General features: G+C 44.3%; 1 protein-coding gene across 1 annotated transcript in view; it reads left to right on the top strand.

The window, feature by feature from the left end:
• The first annotated feature begins 2265 nt into the window (after window positions 1–2265).
• The window catches only part of ZC3HAV1 (zinc finger CCCH-type containing, antiviral 1), a 56061-nt gene continuing 38815 nt past the window's right edge, over window positions 2266–19511 (top strand). Inside the window, exon 1 of the mRNA XM_044246680.1 lies at window positions 2266–2895. Within this exon, the coding sequence (XP_044102615.1) occupies window positions 2588–2895 (308 nt within the window). The 5' untranslated portion in view covers window positions 2266–2587. The remainder of the gene's footprint in view (window positions 2896–19511) is intronic.

The raw sequence follows: 19511 nt of genomic DNA, 5'->3' as shown, positions 1-19511 counted from the left end.
AATGCAAGCTGGTGCAGCCACTCTGAAAAACAGTATGGAGGTTCTTCAAAAAGTTGAAAATAGAGTTACCCTACAACCCAGCAATCACACTACTGGGTATTTACCCTAAAGACAAAAAATGTGGTGATCCCCATACACAAAGATAAACTCAAAATGGATAAAAGACCTCAACATGAGGCAGGAATCCATCAGAACCCTAGAGGAGAACATAAGCAGTAACCTCTTCGATATCAGCCACAGCAACTTCTTTCAAGATATGTCTCCAAAGACAAAGGAAACAAAAGCAAAAATGAACTTTTGGGACTTCATCAAGATCAAAAGCTTCTGCACAGCAAAGGAAACAGTCAACAAAACAAAGACACAACCCACGGAATGGGAGAAGATATTTGCAAATGACAGTACAGACAAAAGGTTGATATCCAGGATCTATAAAGAATTCTTCAAACTCAATACACACAAAACAGATAATCATATCAAAAAGTGGGCAGAAAGAACAGACACTTCTCCAATGAAGACATACAAATGGCTATCAGACACATGAAAAAATGTTCATCATCACTAGCCATCAGGGAGATTCAAATTAAAACCACATTGAGATACCACCTTACACCAGTTAGAATGGCCAAATTAGCAAGACAGGAAACAACATGTGTTGGAGAGGATGTGGAGAAAGGGGAACCCTCTTACACTGTTGGTGGGAATGCAAGTTGGTGCAGCCACTTTAGAGAACAGTGTGGAGATTCCTCAAGAAATTAAAAATAGAGCTTCCCTGTGACCCTGCCATTGCACTACTGGGTTTTTACCCCAAAGATACAAATGTTGTGAAAAGAAGGGCCATCTGTACCCCAGTGTTTATAGCAGCAATGGCCATGGTTGCCAAACTGTGGAAAGAACCAAGATGCCCTTCAACGGACGAATGGATAAGGAAGATGTGGTCCATATACACTATGGAGTATTATGCCTCCATCAGAAAGGATGAATACCCAACTTTTGTAGCAACATGGACGGGACTGGAAGAGATTATGCTGAGTGAAATAAGTCAAGCAGAGAGAGTCAATTATCATATGGTTTCACTTATTTGTGGAGCATAACAAATAGCATGGAGGACATGGGGAGATGGAGAGAAGAAGGAAGTTGAGGGAAATTGGAAGGGGAGGTGAACCATGAGAGACTATGGACTCTGAAAAACAACCTGAGGGTCTTGAAGGGGTGGGGGGTGGAAGGTTGGGGAAACCAGGTGGTGGGTATTCGGGAGGGCACATATTACATGGAGCACTGGGTGTGGTGCAAAAACAATGAATACTGTTACACTGAAAAGAAAAAAATATGTACATAACTAAATTAATTAGTACTTATCATTGCGGTAAGCACAATAAAAGAAACAAACACACAAAAAAATGTGGTGATCCTAGGGCATGAGTACCTGAATGTTTATAGCAGCAATGTCCACAATAGCCAAACTATGGAAAGAACCTAGATGTCCATCAACAGATGAATGGATAAAGAGGTGAGATAGATCTATATCTATATCTATATCTATATCTATATCTATACCTATATCTATCTATATATATATATATATCACACAATGGAATACTATGCAGCCATCAAAATCTGAAATCCTGTCATTTACAATGACATGGATGGAACTAGAGGGTGTTATGCTAAGTGTCTCTTCTAAAAGCCCTTGTAAAGGTAAAAAACAAAAACAAAAACAAACGAGGAAGAGCACTCGTCGCTGTTCTTTAAGAGGGCATGGTGCTGGGGGAGAAAGAGCACATCGGTCCTGGCTGGGTGGATCACGATCTGGGGTGTGGGGTCCCGATATGGGGAACCTCGGGTAGCCTGCAGGTTCCACCCTGATGGCTGTGTTTGCTCAAGTTACTTCCCCAAGTACAGATAGAGGATCGCAGCATTCCTTCCCCAAGTACAGATCGAGGATCGCAGCATTCCTTCCCCAAGTACAGATCGAGGATCGCAGCATTACTTCCCCAAGTACAGAGGATCGTAGCATCGAAGCTTTGGAGTAGAGAAGATTGGCTTCTAGCGGAGGTAGGGCGCCGAGCCCTGCGCGCTGGGTTCTGTGCTTTCCCGGAATGGGTGGGGTGGAGAACAGAAACCTCCTCAAGGGGGCTCCCAAGACGCGCGTCATTCGCCACTTGGGCTGGCTTATAAAAACTCCACCAGAGCCCCAGATCACTTTTAGTTTCTCTTCTTTCGGAAGAAGCCTCGCGGGGCCCAGCTGGGGAACGTCACCCTCGCGGAGCCCAGAAGCGAGCGAGGGATCGGTCGGTCGCGGCGGCGGCCCGCAGATCGGCGCGCGCCGTCCGCTCTCTTCGCATTCGGCGGCCGTCGCGGGTGACCTGCAGCCTGCCACCGGGCTCGGGTCGGTGAGTTCTGGCCTCTCGACCCGGGGCCGAGCGGGAAAGCGAAAGCGCCTGGTTCGGCTAACGGCGGCGAGGAGCGCGCGCTCGCTGGCCCGGGGCGCGCCCGCCCGAGCACCGCCCGCGCCCGCCCCCGGACTCCTATAAGTTTCGATTCTCCCCGGAGGCGAGTCCCGCGTCTCGGCCGGAGAGCGCAGCGCGCCATGGCGGACCCGGAGGTGTGCTGCTTCATCACCAAAATCCTGTGCGCCCACGGGGGCCGCATGGCCCTGGACGCGCTGCTGGAAGAGATAAGGCTCCCCCAGGGGCAGCTCCTCGAGGTGCTGGAGGAGGCTGGGCCCGACCGCTTCGTGCTGTTGGAGACGGGCGGCAGGGAAGGGATCACCCGGTCCGTGGTGGCCACCACGCGAGCCCGGGTCTGCCGTCGCAAGTTCTGCCAGAGACCCTGCGAAGACCTGCACCTCTGCAAGCTCAACCTGCTGGGTCGGTGCAACTATTCGCAGTCGGATCGGTGAGTGCACTAGAGGGACGGGGGTGGCGGCTTCGCAGGGCTCAGGTCTGGGAGCACTCTCAGGGGTGCTGCTCCGCCAGGAGCGCGCCCTCGTGGGGACCTCGTACCTCCAGTCTCGCGCCTGTGCTTCCCCGGCCCCGCCAGGGCTCCTGCACTTGGCGGTTCCCTTGCGCCCAGCGCCTCCACACCTGTCCTCGATTTGGCTAACTCCCCATCGCCCCGGGGAAGACCACGCTCATCTCCCCACCCCCAGAGGAATACAGTACTTTTGGGTCAGCCTGAGTCTAGAGCATTCAGAGGCAGGTTTGGGAAGGAAGGGAAACGCCTCCCCTGTGTGGAATCCTGAGTCTTTCCCTCTGTGCTTTCCCTCGTCCCTTTCCGCGCCCGGATTGTCTGTGCCGCTGCGAGCTGGCCCTGCGCTTGGCCCTCGGTTCCCAGCCCCCTCCATGCCCCTCATTATCACCTCCCTGATCTCTGAGGCTAGTCCGCACCACCTGGCCGGAACGGTCCTCTTCGAAGTTACCGATGAAGTAGTGTCTTCTCCCAGCGCTCCTGCCCCACGTTCTCCGTGGTGGCCTGAGCGGGTGACTGCCCGCTCTTGGGACCGCTTTGAAAGAGTGCGGCGGCTCTCCCGGGCAGCTGCTTCTGGGTTTCCACTTGTTCATTTGTTGCCTCTTTAGTATAGTGTGCCCCGAGGTTTTGGGTTAAGCCTTTTGACCTGTCCTCCCAGTCTCTCCCGAGGAGAGCTCACTCCCTTGGGTTCAGCTGTCACATCTACAAAGATGGCTCCCATGAGTATATCGGCCTTCCTACTACCTCTGGGTTCTTCCTTCCCCAGTGTCCGAGCAACACTCATCCTCTTTCCTCCAGGGCAGGGTCTCTGGCCCTCCCCCAATCCCTTCTTCACCTTCACAATACCTTCATCACCAAGCCCTTTTGAGGGCTTCTATCCCCTTCCAGCTTGGTTTCCCTCATCCCATCCCACTTGTGATTGAATGCGTGTTCAATTAGTGAATGATCCTCTCTGACCATAGTCGTTCTCCCCATCTTTTCTGTCCCTCTGCACTCTTGCTCAATTATTTTTCTTGATATACCACTTTCTACACTTGGCCCCTTCTTAAAAACTTTAAGTGGTGTCTTTGGTGTCCAAAATGGTGGCCATCACTCTTTTGATCTTGTGCTTGTTAGCAAAAACCTTTGGATTACTCACGCCAGTATGTGTGTAGGAAAGCATACAAAAGATCGGTGTTTTATTTATTTATTTATTTATTTTTAAAGATTTTATTTATTTATCCAACAGACAGAAATCACAAGTAGGCAGAGAGGCAGGCAGAGATAGGAGGGGAGGCAGGGTCCCTGCCAAGCAGAGATCCCGATACGGGGCTGGACCCCAGGACCCTGAGATCATGACCCCAGCCTAGGGCACAGGGTTTAACCCACTGAGCCACCCAGGCACCCCAAGACTGGTGTTTTAAATGGATGAGGTAGATGAGATAAAACAATTTTTTTTTTAGGACAAAATGGTAAAACTTCTTAAAAAGTGCTGAATGTGCTCCATTATTAAAAAAACATACATTTATTGAATATGTTGGGAAGCACCAAAATGAAAGTTGGTTTCTAAGTTTTGGTAAATTATGAATGAGTATAGAGGGAATCCTCCAAGTCACAGCGACCCAGGAAATCTGGGAGGAGAAAGAAGGGCAAGGGGTGGAGGATAGGAAGAAAAAAAAAAAAAAAAAAGGGAAGGAACATTCTAGTACTATCCTGAATAACAGCAGATTTGAAGGGATTTATCTTCTTCCTTTTTTTTTTTTTTTGGTGCTTTTTTTTTTTTTTAAAGATTTTATTTATTTATTTGACAGAGAGAAATTACAAGTAGATGGAGAGGCAGGCAGAGAGAGAGGGAAGCAGGCTCCCTGCTGAGCAGAGAGCCCGATGCGGGGCTCGATTCCAGGACCCTGAGATCATGACCTGAGCCGAAGGCAGCGGCTTAACCCACTGAGCCACCCAGGCGCCCTTTTTGGTGCTTTTCTGATCTGTTACTAAAAATTCAACGAGTCTTGGATTTTAGTTTTAAATATACCTATATATATATCTGTTATATTTTAATTTTTTACTCTAGATAGTTTCAAAATATACTACAGAAAAGATAATGATGACGTGCTAGGTACCCATCATTTCAAGTCAACAGTTTTCAAAATATGGTTAGTCTTGTTTCATTTATTTCTCCCCCTCCATCCCTGTCCCCAGCGCCTAATGTGTTATCTTAAACCAAATCCCGGAGATTATGTGTTCTGTAAATTCTTTAGTATCTCTAAAGGGTAAGGACTCTGTTTTATTATTAACATAACTATGGTACAACAATCACAATTTTTGCAATTATAATTTTAATATAATCTGATCTATGGTTGGCATTCAGATTTCTCTGATGGTCTTTTGATAGGACTTGCATTTTCAGGAAGAAACCTACAAAGATATAATCCATAACTGTTTAAATATGTTACATACCCATATGTAAAGAAACTTGCAATTTCTTATACACAATATGTTTAGACACTTTATTTTTTTTAGAAACTTTAGTTTTTTGTTTTATGGATATTATTATGGTATTTTTTTTTAAAGATTTTATTTATTTATTTGAGAGAGAGAGAGAGAGAGCATGAGCGAGGAGAAGGTCAGAGGGAGAAGCAGACTCCCCGTAGAGCTGGGAGCCTGATGCGGGACTCGATCGGACTCCAGGATCATGACCTGAGCCGAAGGCAGTCGTCCAACCAACTGAGCCACCCAGGCGTCCCATTATTATGGAATTTTTGTGTGTGTGGTTTGAAACATCAAAACCATTTTAAACTCCTATATTGGGTTGTTAACCAGGACTTTTATGTATTTTAAAAGGAGAGATAGGATACAGGGATAATTTGGTCTTTCAAATTTGGATGGCTCCTCTGGGGAATTCATTAAAGTTTTTTTTTTCTTTTTCTTTTAGTGAAGCGATAAATTTTCACTTCTTACATATATTCATCTAGTTGTATTTTTTTTATTTCCTTTTTCATCACTTTTGAATTAGAGAGAATTACAAATTTTTAATCCATTAAAGTGTATTTTGTCGTCATAATAGGGCCCTTGGGAGAACTTTTTTTTAACTCAAAACTTAAAAATATGTTTTTTCCCCAAGTGTGTTTTAGAAATATTCCCCCTTCTGAGAAATTTATAAAATCTAAAACTTGACATGTAGGAGTCTAAGGACTTCCTGCAGGTTAATGGGATCTGTTGACCAAGTGATACTTCTGTCAGTTGCCTGAGGATAGTTTGCATTTTGCTGGACTTATAAAATCTCCTTTATACTGCTTTATATAAAAGTTCCTTTATATTCATAGATAGGACTTCTCCTATCTATACTGCAGTTCTAGTCTTTCTTACATGGGTTTTATTTTTTAAAAAATTTAAAAAATATTTTATTTATTCATTTGATAGAGAGCACAAGCAGGAGGAGCAGCAGGCAGAGGGAGAGGGAGAAGCAGGCTCCCTGCCCAGCAGGGAGCTTGAAGCGGGGGCTCGATCCCCGGACCCTGGGATCATGCATGACCTGAACCACCCAAGTGCCCCTCTCACAATGCTTTTAGCTGTACACCTTAGTGAACATGCTTGCTTCAGTGTTGGGTATTTCCTTGTTTTGGTACATCAGTTTGGATGTTTCCATTTGCTTTGCCAAAATATATGCCCACATATATGTAGAGTTCTGATCCCAGTTCTGATGCAAACAGTTAACTACCATTTATTGAACAAATAACTACGTATCAAGCATGATGGCAAGCAGTTTAGAGATGGTATCCAAGATGGTCTTTACCATGACTCCGGAGGTAGATATTATAAATCCTTTCTTAATAGAAGTCAATTCAGACCCAGAGCTGTTAGAAATTTCCAGAAGGCCACAGAGCAGATAGCTGGCAGAGTTGTTGAACCCAGATCCAACAGCATGATTACTTAACAAGCTACTTAACGTGGGGAAGTAACTCTGTGAAGTAGGATCTCCCATTAATTCAAGTTGAGTGGGGTTTTTGTTTGCTAGGTTTTTTATTTGTTTGTATTTTTTTTGTTTTTTCCTTCCAAGCATTACCGTTTGACTGTGTGAAGCAGGCGCTCTAGTGTTTTCAACTAGCTTTGCGGTTTTTGCCAATGTGGGTGTTTCCTTTGGGCTCTTTCCTGTTTGTATGCCTTTCCTGTTTGGTTAATTGTAACTTTGGGTGGGGTAGTTAGATGGAAGAGGTTTAATTGACTATTTAATAGATTGGGGGGAAAAAGCAGATTGCAAAGAATAATATTCTTTTAAAAAATTATTTATGTATTTGACAGAGAGAGAGAGAGAAAGAGCGAGCCAGAGAGCATAGGCTGAGGGAATGGCAGAGAAAGAAAGAGAAGGCTTCTTGCTGAGCAGGGAGCTGGATATGGGGCTCGATCCCAGGACCCTGAGATTATGACTTGAGCCAAAGTCAGACGCTTAACTGACTAAGCCGCCAGGTGCCCCACAAAGAATAATATAACAAGCATCAGAGTATTAATCTATATTCTAAAAACATAACAAAATTTATATAAAAGAAAATACAAGATAAATAAGCTTACAACTCACCTCCCAGAATAAGAAATAATTAGGCTTTTCATTTTGCTTTTCTTTTAAGATAAAATAAAAGCCATAACAGGCCAAACATTATTTTCTATTTCCTAGTCTCATTCCTTTCTCTCCCCAGAAGCAACCTCTATCAGGATTTATGGTGTGTCTTCTGCCCCTCCATGAATTCTATAATTTCCTCATGTACATGTTTGTATTCTTGTACAAAATGCAGTATTGTTTTATATATTTGAGAATATTTTTCAATGTTATGCTTTGGAGATACATTCCTAGTGATACATAAGGATCTAATTTATTCATCTTAACGGCTGTATAGTATTTCATTCTGTGATTTCTGGCACAGTTCAGTACCTGTAACCCCAGGAACAGTCATTTGGGATATTTCCAGTTTTTTTTTGCTGTAGAAAATCCTGCTGTCAAGAATATACATGTCTCTTGGTGCTTCTCCAGAGTAGCTAGGTCATGAGGAAATGGAATTGCTGGGCTGAATGGTCGCACAGCTTCAACTTTTCCAGATTCTGACAAAGAGTTTCCTGTTTTAGAGTCCCAGTTTCCCCATCTTATATAATAAGATAATGCTGGCTGGCACTAGGCATTATCAGACTTTTTTTTAGTTTATCCAATTCCAAGGGCATAAAATGATATGTTAATGTTCCAATTTTTAAAAGAATTTTCTCTTTAAAGTTTTTATTATGTGACACTTAACTCTTATGAAAATATATAAAGCATCCAATGAGTTATCTGTGTACACATGAATCAGCTTCAGAAATACAATATTACTCATTTAACTGTCCCCCGAATTCTCTCTCTCTTTCTCTCTCTCTCTCTCTCTTTTTTAAAAGATTTTATTTATTTATTTGACAGACAGAGATCACAAGTAGGCAAGAGAGGAGACAGAGAGAGAGAAGGAAGCAGGCTCCCTGCTGAGCAGAGAGCCCGATTCGGGGCTTGATCCCAGGACCGTGGGATCATGACCTGAGCTGAAGGCAGAGGCTTTAACCCACTGAGCCACCCAGGTGCCCCCATCTCTCTCTTTTCTAAGTAGACTCCATGCCCAGTGTGGAGCCTGCCATGGAACTTGAACCCCGATATCAAGAGTCCAACGTTTAACTGACTAAGCCACCCAGACACGCCTGAATTCCCTTTCTTGATTATCTCCCCCATCTTAGAGGTGATAGAGATAAATACTGTTCTTTTTTTCTCTTCAGCTTCAATAAGGTACCATTGACTAAGAAACATTGTATATACTTAGGTATACAATGTGGTATTTTGTTTTTATTTTTAAAAGTAATCTGGGGTGCCTGGGTGGCTCAGTGGGTTAAGCCGCTGCCTTCGGCTCAGGTCATGATCTCAGGGTTCTGGGATCGAGTCCCGCATCGGGCTCTCTGCTCAGCAGGGAGCCTGCTTCCTCCTCTCTCTCTCTCTCTCTGCCTGCCTCTCTGCCTACTTGTGATCTCTCTCTGTCAAATAAATAAATAAAATCTTAAAAAAATAAAATAAAAGTAATCTGTACCCCCAAAATGAGACTCAAACTCCAGATCTTGAGATCGAGAGCCTCATGCTGCATGGACTAAGCCAGCCAGGTGCCCCTGTGATATTTTGATATATGTGTACATTGTAAAATAATGTCCTCAATCAAGCTAATTACCCTATCTCCTCATCTGTTTATGCCTTTTTTTTTGATGATGATGATAACACTTAAGATCAACTTTCTTAGCAGATTTCAAGTATACAGTATTATCATCTATAGCCACCATGGTGTACCTGAGGTCTCTAGAATATATTTGTTTTATAACTGAAGATTTGCATCCTTTGACCAGTATCCCCGTATTACTCCCCCCGCCATTTCCAAGTGCATAGTTCATACTTAATCTTGATGAGCACTGAGTAAATGGATAAACTGCTGAATCACTAAACAGATATTGGAAAGTAGTATAGCCCTGTGTATTAACTATGCTGGAATTAAAATTAAAAAAAAAGAGAGAGAAATGACCTCCAGACTGGGTGGTGGCGGGGGGGTGGGAAGCATACAGTTCAATGGCGATAAGTATGTTCATGATATGCAATCATTGCCATTCTCTGGTTCCAGAACATTCTCCTCAGCCCACATAGAAACCCTACACCAATCAGCAGTCATCCTGTTCTCCCCTCTCCCTGTCCACCCCTTTCTAATCTGTCGTCTCCATGGATTTGCCTCATTCTGGATATTTCTTGCAAATGGAATCATACAGTATTTGTCCTACTGTGTCTAGCCAGACACAGTTTTGACACTTGTTTTGAAGGTTTGCCTTTTACTTTTGCATGTCTCATGTCATCTATGTGGTGTATTTGCAGAGCTGGAGTCTTCCTGGAAGTCCCTTCAGTTACTGAGTGTGCTCTGTCCACTAAGTCTAGCTGTCAGGTTGATGGCGGTATCAGGGCCCAGAGGGGGGTGTGCCCCATCAGAATCATTTGGGAATTTCTATTCCCTTTTTAGATTTGCTTCATGTTTATTTTCACTTGGCTGATTCTGACTTTCAATTCCTGCCGCTTTCTGCAGAAATTAAGCTAAGGGACATAAGGACATTATGAGTGATAGGATAGTGTGAATTTTGATGAAATATTGAGTAAGGGACAAAGAAGCATCTGCCAACAAAATACTTTCTACTTTTTACGTCATGGAGAGATGGCCAAAGTGAACAGAGAAAATGAATGTAGGGTTGGTTTCCTTCTGTAGAAAGGTTCTAATTTGCTTATAGTTCCTGACCATATTTACTTCCAAACAGGTGTATTTGATCTTTACCTATAGGCTACTCTGGGGTTGGCAAGGCCCCAGAATGAGGGTGAAAAGGAGTAAAAGAATCCAGGAGGACTTAGGATTTCAGGCCCAGTGAAGAGTCAGTTTCACTAAGTCGGAGCAGAGGAGCTGAACTTGGGTTTTGAGGAGAGAGCAGAGCCCTGTTTTGCCATCTTTTTCGCTCTTCCACCCTGAGAAAGTTTTTCATCTGTTTCAGACCCACTCAGAGCATCAGGTCACCTAGGGAAATAGTTTTCAAACATTTTGATTCTTCCGCCCTCTCCATAGAGAACATTTTGAGCATGTACTCTTATTATGTATGTATTTACTTAAAAATCACAAAGCTAACGTTAACTCTTAATTTGGATATTAAATATTGACTCACTTGTTTTCATCTTTTAAAAAACGTTTAAAATCAACTTTCTATGATTTACATACAGTAAAACATACCCATTTAAAAGTATCCAGGCTGAAGAGCTTTTTTTTTTAAGATTTTATTTATTTATTTGTCAGAGAGATAGAGAGTACAAGCAGGCAGAGTGACAGGCAGAGGCAGAGGGAGAAGCCGGCTCCCTGCGGAGCAAGGAGCCCGATGTGCGACTTGATCTGAGGATGCTGAGATCATGACCCAAGCCGAAGGCAGCCGCTTAACCGAATGAGACACCCCAGCATCTCCAGGCTGAAGAGTCTTGATGAATGGATATACCCCATCGGTTATACACTAATGGATACAGGCAATTTCTATTAGAAAAAGGAAAAAGAAAATTTCTGTTCTAAAGGTCATCTTGTGTACCTTCTGAGTTAACCCGTTATCCTCCCTACTTCTCTGCCACTTATAGCCCAGGCAATAATTTTTTTACTTTTTTAAAGTAAAAATATATATAAAGAGTTGTCACTTTTTTTTTTTTTTTTGCTGTACCCTGAGGTATCAGTTTTGGGTAGCTCCTAGGGTGTGGTAGGTAACCAGCTTTGGAGCCGTACGTCTCAAACTTTGATATATATCTGAATCACTTGGGGGAGAGCTTACTCAACGCAGATTTCCATGTCCCACATCAAAGATTCCGGTTTTGCGGCAGCGGTGGGGGGGTGGCTGTGGAGGGTGGATTGGGCCTGAGGACCTGCATTTTCGCCCTCGCCTAGGATTCTTTTGCAGGGGTGTGCTTCCTGGCAGATGGCAAAAGTGGGGTTATATGTGGCTTCGGACTCTGAGGGCATAAAAGAGAAGTGGGATGGATTCTTTAGTGCAGAGTGTACAGGAGTTGAAGAAAAGGATTGCTTTCTCCAAGGTTAGGGTGACCTGTTACTTTTCTGTGATAGAACCGCAAGACACACAGGGAACGTGGGGCATTCTTGCCACTCCCTCAACAAATATTTATCGAGCACATGCTTTCTGTGGCAAACAGCCTGTTCTAGAGGCTTCTGCCCCTTTCTTTCCCGCTAAAGGAATCTTCAAACCACTATTAAGCAGTTTATTAGTCTTTCTCTCTAGTCTATTTGAATCTTTCTCTTTACTTCCAAAGGGATTCATGTTGAGGAGTACGGCAGGGGGAGAAGGGAAGGGACCTTTGTGAGGAGAAGATCTTGGGGTCTCCCTTTGTCTAATCATCAAGATTCTGGCAAAACCACCACCACCCCTGAACCCTTTACTCTTCGCTTCCTACGCCTTTTCTCAGTCCTGATGTGGACTTAGGGGGATGGTTCCCAGACTCTGCTGCCCATTGGAATGACTTGAGGAGTCTTTAAAAAGAATCCTGAAGCCCGGCTCCTCCCCCGCAACAGGTTCCAATTTATTGGGTCTGGAGTATGGCTAGGGCACTGAGCTTCTTCAGAAGTCCCTAGGTGATTCTTTTTTTTTTTTTTTTTTTTTTTAGATTTTATTTATTAATTTGACAGAGAGAGATCACAAGCAGGGAGAGAGGCAGGCAGAGAGAGGAGGAAGCAGGCTCCCTGCTGAGCAGAGAGCCCGATATGAGGCTCCATCCCAGGACCCTGAGATCATGACCTGAGCTGAAGGCAGAGGCTTTAACCCAATGAGCCACCCAGGCACCCCTCCCTAGGTGATTCTTTTTTTTTTTTTTTTTTAAGATTTTATTTATTTATCAGAGAGAGAGAGCAAGCACAGGCAGGCAGAGGCAGAGGGAGAAGCAGGCTCCCCGCTGAGCAAGGAGCCCGATGCGGGACTCGATCCCAGGACGCTGGGATCATGACCTGAGCCGAAGGCAGCTGCTCAACCAACTGAGCCACCCAGGCGTCCCTCCCTAGGTGATTCTAATGGGCAACACTAACTTGGAGCGCTGGGGATGGGAGGCATTCTCTACAGTGACAGAGAGATGATTTCTGGGTGCAGTAGACTACATGCAGGTCCTTGGTGCTCCCCAACCCCCATCCTCTGTAGACGTGGTCCTCTCCTGTTGCCCTCTGCTGCCCAGAGTCTTACAGCCAACGAGGTGCATTCCTGTCCGTAGCAGGTGCACCTGGAGTTCGCCCTGTGGCCGCAGTTGACCGGCCTTCTCTTCTTTGCACCTTGTAGGTTCTGGATAGTGCAGTCGTGGCTAGAGTCCTCTCCTTTCTTCAGCCCCACGCTTTCTCTTTCCCCACACGGTCCCTTATCCTGCTTCTGGTGCTCTCTGTTGGCCCACTCTGATTCTCCCCAGGACTCCCAGATTCACAGAGCCACCCCTATCTCTAGTAGCCTGGCGGTTTAACCTTGAACATCAGCGGTACAAACATAGGGAACGGGAATCTCATGGCTTTGAAATAATACTTCATTACGGTTGTTTTTGATCGGTGACATTTTCCTCTTTAGGCCAGCATTCGCTAGATTTTATCTTTTACACCTCCTGGTTCCTTTCCCCCCTGGTTTATAGCATGGTGAGCTGTTTCCTGTTTTCTGTACAAATCAACTCTATCTTTGTTTTTATCAGCCCCTGCCCACAAGGTGTTGGGGAGCAGAGGGAGTGAGTGGAGAAGGGGAGGGGTATTTTGAGACAAATTACTGTCAAACCCACCCCCCAAGATTGTTATCTTTTCCCAGTTGGTCTGGTTATGGAGCCCAGAGCTGGCTCTGTGTTGACCAGCTTGGGAAGCACAAGGGCTCCGAGGTGACCTTCTAGCTCCGGAACCGAGCTCAGACTCTGATCGGACGAGTCCAACTAGCAATTCTCAGCTCCCGCTGCACGGTGGAATCACCTGTCCCCCCTGTCCGATTAAGTCAGTTTTCGAGGGTTAGGCTTAGGTGTTTCTAAACACTCCCCAGTTGATTATTATGTGTAGCCAGGGATGAGAGCCACTCTGCCGCCCAGCCCTCCTCCAAGGTGTGGGGGAGGATTTATTGCCTGGGTTAAAATAACATTTTGTTCTGTGACTGGAAGAGAAAAGTAAAAAGGTCATTTGTTTTTAGGTTTTGGCCAGAGATTCTTGAAAAGGAGACGATTATGTTCTTCCAAGGCCATCTTTGCTCCTTTTTTTTAAAGTTATCATCTCCTATCCCAGCTCATACTGTTTGAAGTTTAGCTGCTCCAAGTACAGGCAGAATTCTGCAAACCTTGTTTTCCCCTGGGCAGTTCATAATGGTTTGTAGGAGAGCTCTTCTCTGTGTGAGGCTGGGGGCGGGTGTTGGGAAGGGATTGGCAAGGGGGGAGCCCCTGCCACTGTGCGCTCACTTGCCTTTCCCCGGAGAAGGCAGCTCAAGTCTCCATCTTCCCTGGTGGAGCCCTGGTCCCAGCAGGCAGCAGCATCACCTGGGCGCTTGTCAGAAATGCACATCCTCAGTCCCCACCCCAGACCCACCTATCAGAAACTCTGGGGGTGGAGCCCAGTAATCTGTGTCCTAGCAAACCTTCTAGAAGATTCTGACTCACCCCAAGAGTTTGAGACCCAGCCAGTAGGTCTGGGATGGGGCCTGAGAATTTGATTTCTGACAACTTCCCAGTCATGCTAGTCTGGGGACCTCACTTGGAGAACCACTGGCTTAGTGACAAGCAGGATGTGGGAAGGAAGCTTCTGCACCATCAACCCAAGTCATGATCTCCGTCAAGTCCTAATAGTGGCCGGTTCTGCTGAACTTGTCTCCCCAATACCAGTCCTAAGAAGTAGTTTCTGTCGTGCCCTGTGCTTGGTCCCACCCTTCACAGATTCACGAGCATTGGGAACAGTCCTTTAAATAATCCAGACGGGCTTTTTTTTTTTTTTTTTCTTCCTTCTCCTCCCCCACCTTTTTGGTTTGGAAAAGTTTTGATCTGCTTTTGTTTTTCAGATTCTGTGTTTTTGTTTTGTTTTGTTTTGAGATGGGGGTTCACTCGTCAGATCTTCCTCTTATTTGAGTTACCTTGGAGTTCCTCATTTTATTTCATTTTTGATTTCTCATTTTATCAGCCTCAGTTTCCCAAAGTAAAAAGTAAACTGCTTCCTCATAGGCATACCATGTTACTTATTAAATATCAGATGGAGAGTTCCTGTCACTTAGTAAACATGTAATAAACGTCGGTTTCGTCCTCCCTGGCTGACTCCGGAGGAGATGAACATGAACTGCCGCACCCTCATGGCAGACCAGCATGAAATTAGGCAAAGGGAAAATTAGGCAAAGAGAAAAGCCTCTGAGAAGTGGGGAGCAGCCCAGGGAATGTGGGAAAATGGAGCAGGGCCTCCCCAGGAGGACACTGTTGGTTAGAGACTGAGGCTAGATGTAGTTGTTGCCAACTGAAGTTGGGTACAGAGTGAGTGTCCCAGAGGACATTAGAGTGAGCAGTTTCCCGAGGGTAGAGGTGAGAAGTGATGGTGAAACTGAGCCTCCTTCAGACAGGCTGCAGCAAGGACCTGGCCAGCTCAGTGCCAGGCGTGATTGTCTTGGGTGAGCATGGAAAAGTCTGGAGACTCAGGGTTCTGGACAGAACCATTAGGCTGCCTGGTGGCCTCTAGTTATTTACAGGAAATGTTGACTTCGGGGACTTTGGAAGTACCCTACTCCTTCTCAGCTAGGACAGGTAGGACCGTTGCTGGATCTAGCTGTGACCTGAAGAGTGGCTGGGTCCTCTTCTGTGATTCTGATTTTGCCATAAGAGAGGGGCCATCGTCTTGGCAAGGGTGGTCAGACGACAACGTCTGCATTAGAGACTAAAGAGAAAGCAAAGATTCTCAGTTCCTTTCCAGGAACAGTTGTCATGTATCTCAGAGACAGAAGGTGAAACCTGTCCAGTGGTGGGGTGTTTATTTCACCGAGGTCATTTTCAGCTCCACAGCAAGGGGATAATTTTTTTTTAAAAATTAAATTCAATCGGGGCGCCTGGGTGGCTCAGTGGGTTAAGCCGCTGCCTTCAGCTCAGGTCATGATCTCAGGGTCCTGGGATCGAGTCCCGCATCGGGCTCTCTGCTCAGCGGGGAGCTTGCTTCCTCCTCTCTCTCCCTCTGCCTGCCTCTCTGCCTACTTGTGATCTCTCTCTGTCAAATAAATAAATAAAACCTTTAAAAAAAATTAAATTCAATCAATTAACATACAGTGTATTATTAGTTTCAGAGGTAGAGTTCTGTGATTCATCAGTAGCAAGGGTGGGGGAATCATTAATGGCTCTGGCCAGTGGAGTGAGGGGCCTTCTAGCTAAGGAGTCTCCCATTCATCTGGTGATAGAGCGGTTTTCTGCGTGGACTGGAGGCCAAGGACCCCCTCCCCCTCAATGTCGATTCTCTCCAGATTCCCCCCTCCCATGGCGGGTGGGAGGAGTGATAAGGTGGAGTCGTAGCCCAGCTGCAGAGGGTCCTGGTGGGGACTGCTGGGAGCAGTTTTATCGGAAACCACAGAACCCCAAAGCAAGCTGAGAGAGCTGAAGTCAGCTTTATCAAGGAGTGCCAGAGACGCAGAAGGCCCGCCTGAGGAAATGGCTAGAATAGAGGCTGTCACCGGAGCCTGCTCAGCTGCCCTGGACTTCTCTATGAAGCAAAGTGCACGGGAGGGCCGGTTGGTTTTTGAGGGCTTAGAGGGTAGCAGACACAATCATTGATTTTGATTTTTTTTTTTTTTTTCTGACGGCAGTTCCATAGCTAGATCTGAAGGCAGCTCCAGAGGGTTTCAGAAATGCCTTACACCCAGACCAGCATTTGAATAGTGCCCCCCATCACTTTTTAGTAATCTCTATACTCAACATGGGCTCAAATGTGCTCTACTGACTGAGCGCCCTAGCCAGGCACCCCAGAATAAGTGACTTTTAAAGATTAATTTTTAGAGAATAACTTTTATCTAGATGGTCACATTAAAAAAATTCTCAGCTTCATGGGGCTCCTGGGTGGCTCAGTGGGTTAAAGCTTCTGCCTTCGGCTCAGGTCATGATCCCAGGGTCCTGGGATCGAGCCCCATATCGGTCTCTCTGCTCAGCAGGGAGTGTGCTTCCCCTGCCCCTGCCTGCCTTTCTGCCTACTTGTGATCTCTGTCCGTCAAAAAAAAAAAAAAAAAATTATCAGCTTCATTAAGATGGTTTTGCAAAGTTGTTTGCATTTCTGCTTATGGGTGACAAACAACTAAAAAATAGTGGCAATAGATGAATGTTTAATATTTGGGAAATGAAAGAAAACTATTAAAAGAAAGATTTTAATTCTCCATAAGAAAAATAAAACTTGAGGGGCGCCTGGGTGGCTCAGTGGGTTAAGGCCTCTGCTTTCAGCTCAAGTCATGATCTCAGGGTCCTGGGATTAAGCCCCACATCAGGCTCTCTGCACAGCGGGGAGCCTGCTCCCCGCCCGCCCCCCCCACCTCTCTGCCTACTTGTGATCTCTCTCTCTCTCTGTTACATAAAGAAAAAAAAATCTTAAAAAAAAGAAAAAGAAAACTTGAATAAATGGAGAGAGTGTTTCTGTTTTGGAACCAGAAGATTAATGTAGTTAAGATGACATAATACCTGATCTAATTTATGGAGTTAACACAAATTAGATTCTCAATATGACATTTGTATGGAAATTGACAAAACCTTAGTAAAATTTATATAGAGAAAATAATAGGTAAGCACACTAAAGAGTTTTTGGAAAAGGAGAAAGCCAATGATGTGATAAATTATTCTGTTAATGGTTAAAAGATGGCAGAAAGGAGATTTAAGTTGCATTAGATTTAAAGCAGAACTCTAGATTGATAAAATCCCAATAGAGATTCCAAGAGTTCTAAGTTATAAGATTAACACAAAATAGTCCATAATTACAGAATAATAAGAGAGGAATCCTGTTTAATATGATTATCATTGAGAGGCACCTGGATGGCTCAGTCTGTTAAGTATCTGATTCTTGATTTTGGTTCAGGTCATGATCTTAGGGTTGTGAGTTCAAGCCCTGAATGGGGCTCTGTGCTGGGCATGGCACCTGCTTAAGATTTTCTCTCTCCTTCTTCCTCTGTCACTTCCTTCCTCCCTCCCTCTTTAAAGATTTTTTTTTTTTTTTTTGACAGAGAGAGATCACAAGTAGACAGAGAGGCAGGCAGAGAGAGAGGTAGAGGGAAGCAGGCTCCCTGCTGAGCAAAGAGCCCGATGCGGGACTCGATCCCAGGACCCTGAGATCATGACCTGAGCCGAAGGCAGCGGCTTAACCCACTGAGCCACCCAGGCGCCCCTCCCTCTCTCTTTAAAAAAAAAAAAAAGAATAAGATTATTATTGAGAAAAGTTGATGTAAAGCATTTCTCTCCCTTTCTGACACAATTTGTCATAATAAGCTCCAGATGTTTTAAAGAATTATAGTTGAAGATATCTCTTTTACAAGTGAAACAAACTGGTTTACTATAGTTATTCTACTATAGTGGAGGAATTAAGACCTCAAGTATTAAAATTATGAAAGAGAGGGGCGCCTGGGTGGCTCAGTTGTTAAGCACCTGCCTTCAGCTTGGGTCATGATCACAGGGTCCTGTGGTTGAGTCCTGCGTCGGGCTCCCTGCTCAGTGGGAAGCCTGCTTCTCCCTCTCCCACTCCCCCTGCTTGTGTTCCCTCTCTCTCTGTCTCTCTCTCTCTCCCTGTCAAATAAATAAATAAAAATTCTTTAAAAAAATTATTAGGACTATGAAAGAAAATTGGAAGGGTCTGATCACATAAAAATTTAGCAACAGCAACCTTAATTAAAGTTCTTGGTAAAAAGAGAAAAAATGCAAAACTATTTGAAATAAACAAGCTGGTAATAATTTTTAAAAGTATAAAGAACAGTTACAAATCTGTAGGTCAGTAACCGTTCTCTACTACAGGCAGTTAAAAAATATGAACACATAGTAAGGAAGTAAGGGAAGTAAGGAAAGGAACTATAAACATCAAGCCAACATTTGGTAATATTTCAGTCTTTTTAATAAATAAATTTCAAATTTAAAGCACAAGTCTATTTTATACCTACTGAACTAGCAAAGGTGATAAAACTCCTTGTTAATGTGCTTGCAGGAAATAGACACACTCACAGATTGCTGGTATGTTTCCTGGAGAGCAGTAGATCAAAGTGAAACAAGCTGCCAAGAAAATTATTGTGTCCTTTGAGGCAATAGTCCCAAAGGAATAAATCCCAGGAGAATATTGTAGAAGATAGGAAGTTATTTGTACAAAGGTAATTGTAGCCATGCTATTTATATAGTGAAAACCAGCCATACTTAACCACATGATAAATTGATGATGGTTGTACAAACTAGAAAATATTAATATCCGTCATATTAATAACTATTAAAACCATAAAGCTGAGGACTTTGGCTATAATTGTGGGTAGTGTATGTAAGTCAAAAACTGGAATCATTTTGTTATGTGGACACTGATAACTGCCCAATTACTTTTGTCTAATGAAAACAACATGACTATCAGGGTTTCTCAATGATCTAAGGACCTTAATGTCATTAAGTCATTTGGGGATGTTGTTGAAAGGCAGATTTTGATTCAGTATAACTAGGGTGGGGCCTGAAACTCTGGATTTCTGACAAGCTCTGTGGCCATGGTGATACTGTTGGTTCTCCCACCACACTTCGAACACTGAAGACCTAGGTCTCTGCCATTGGGATGGTAGTCACTAGTTCCAGGTGGCTATTCAAGTTTAAATTAATTAAAATAAGGTAAAATGGAAAATTTAGTTCTGAAGCATTGCTAGCTGTGTTTCAAATACTTGGTAGCCATATTCGGAGAGCTCAGATTACAGAACAATTCCATGATCATAGAGTGTGCTCTCCTGGACAGTGCGGACCTAGGCTGTTGATGACTTAAAATGCAGGGATTTCTATTTCTTTTTCT

Source organism: Neovison vison, chromosome 4 (genome assembly GCF_020171115.1).
Source record: "Neovison vison isolate M4711 chromosome 4, ASM_NN_V1, whole genome shotgun sequence".
Classification (NCBI taxonomy): Eukaryota; Metazoa; Chordata; class Mammalia; order Carnivora; family Mustelidae; genus Neogale; species Neogale vison.
The sequence above is the reverse complement of the archived record's forward strand: the minus strand, read 5'-3'. Positions and strand labels throughout refer to the sequence as shown.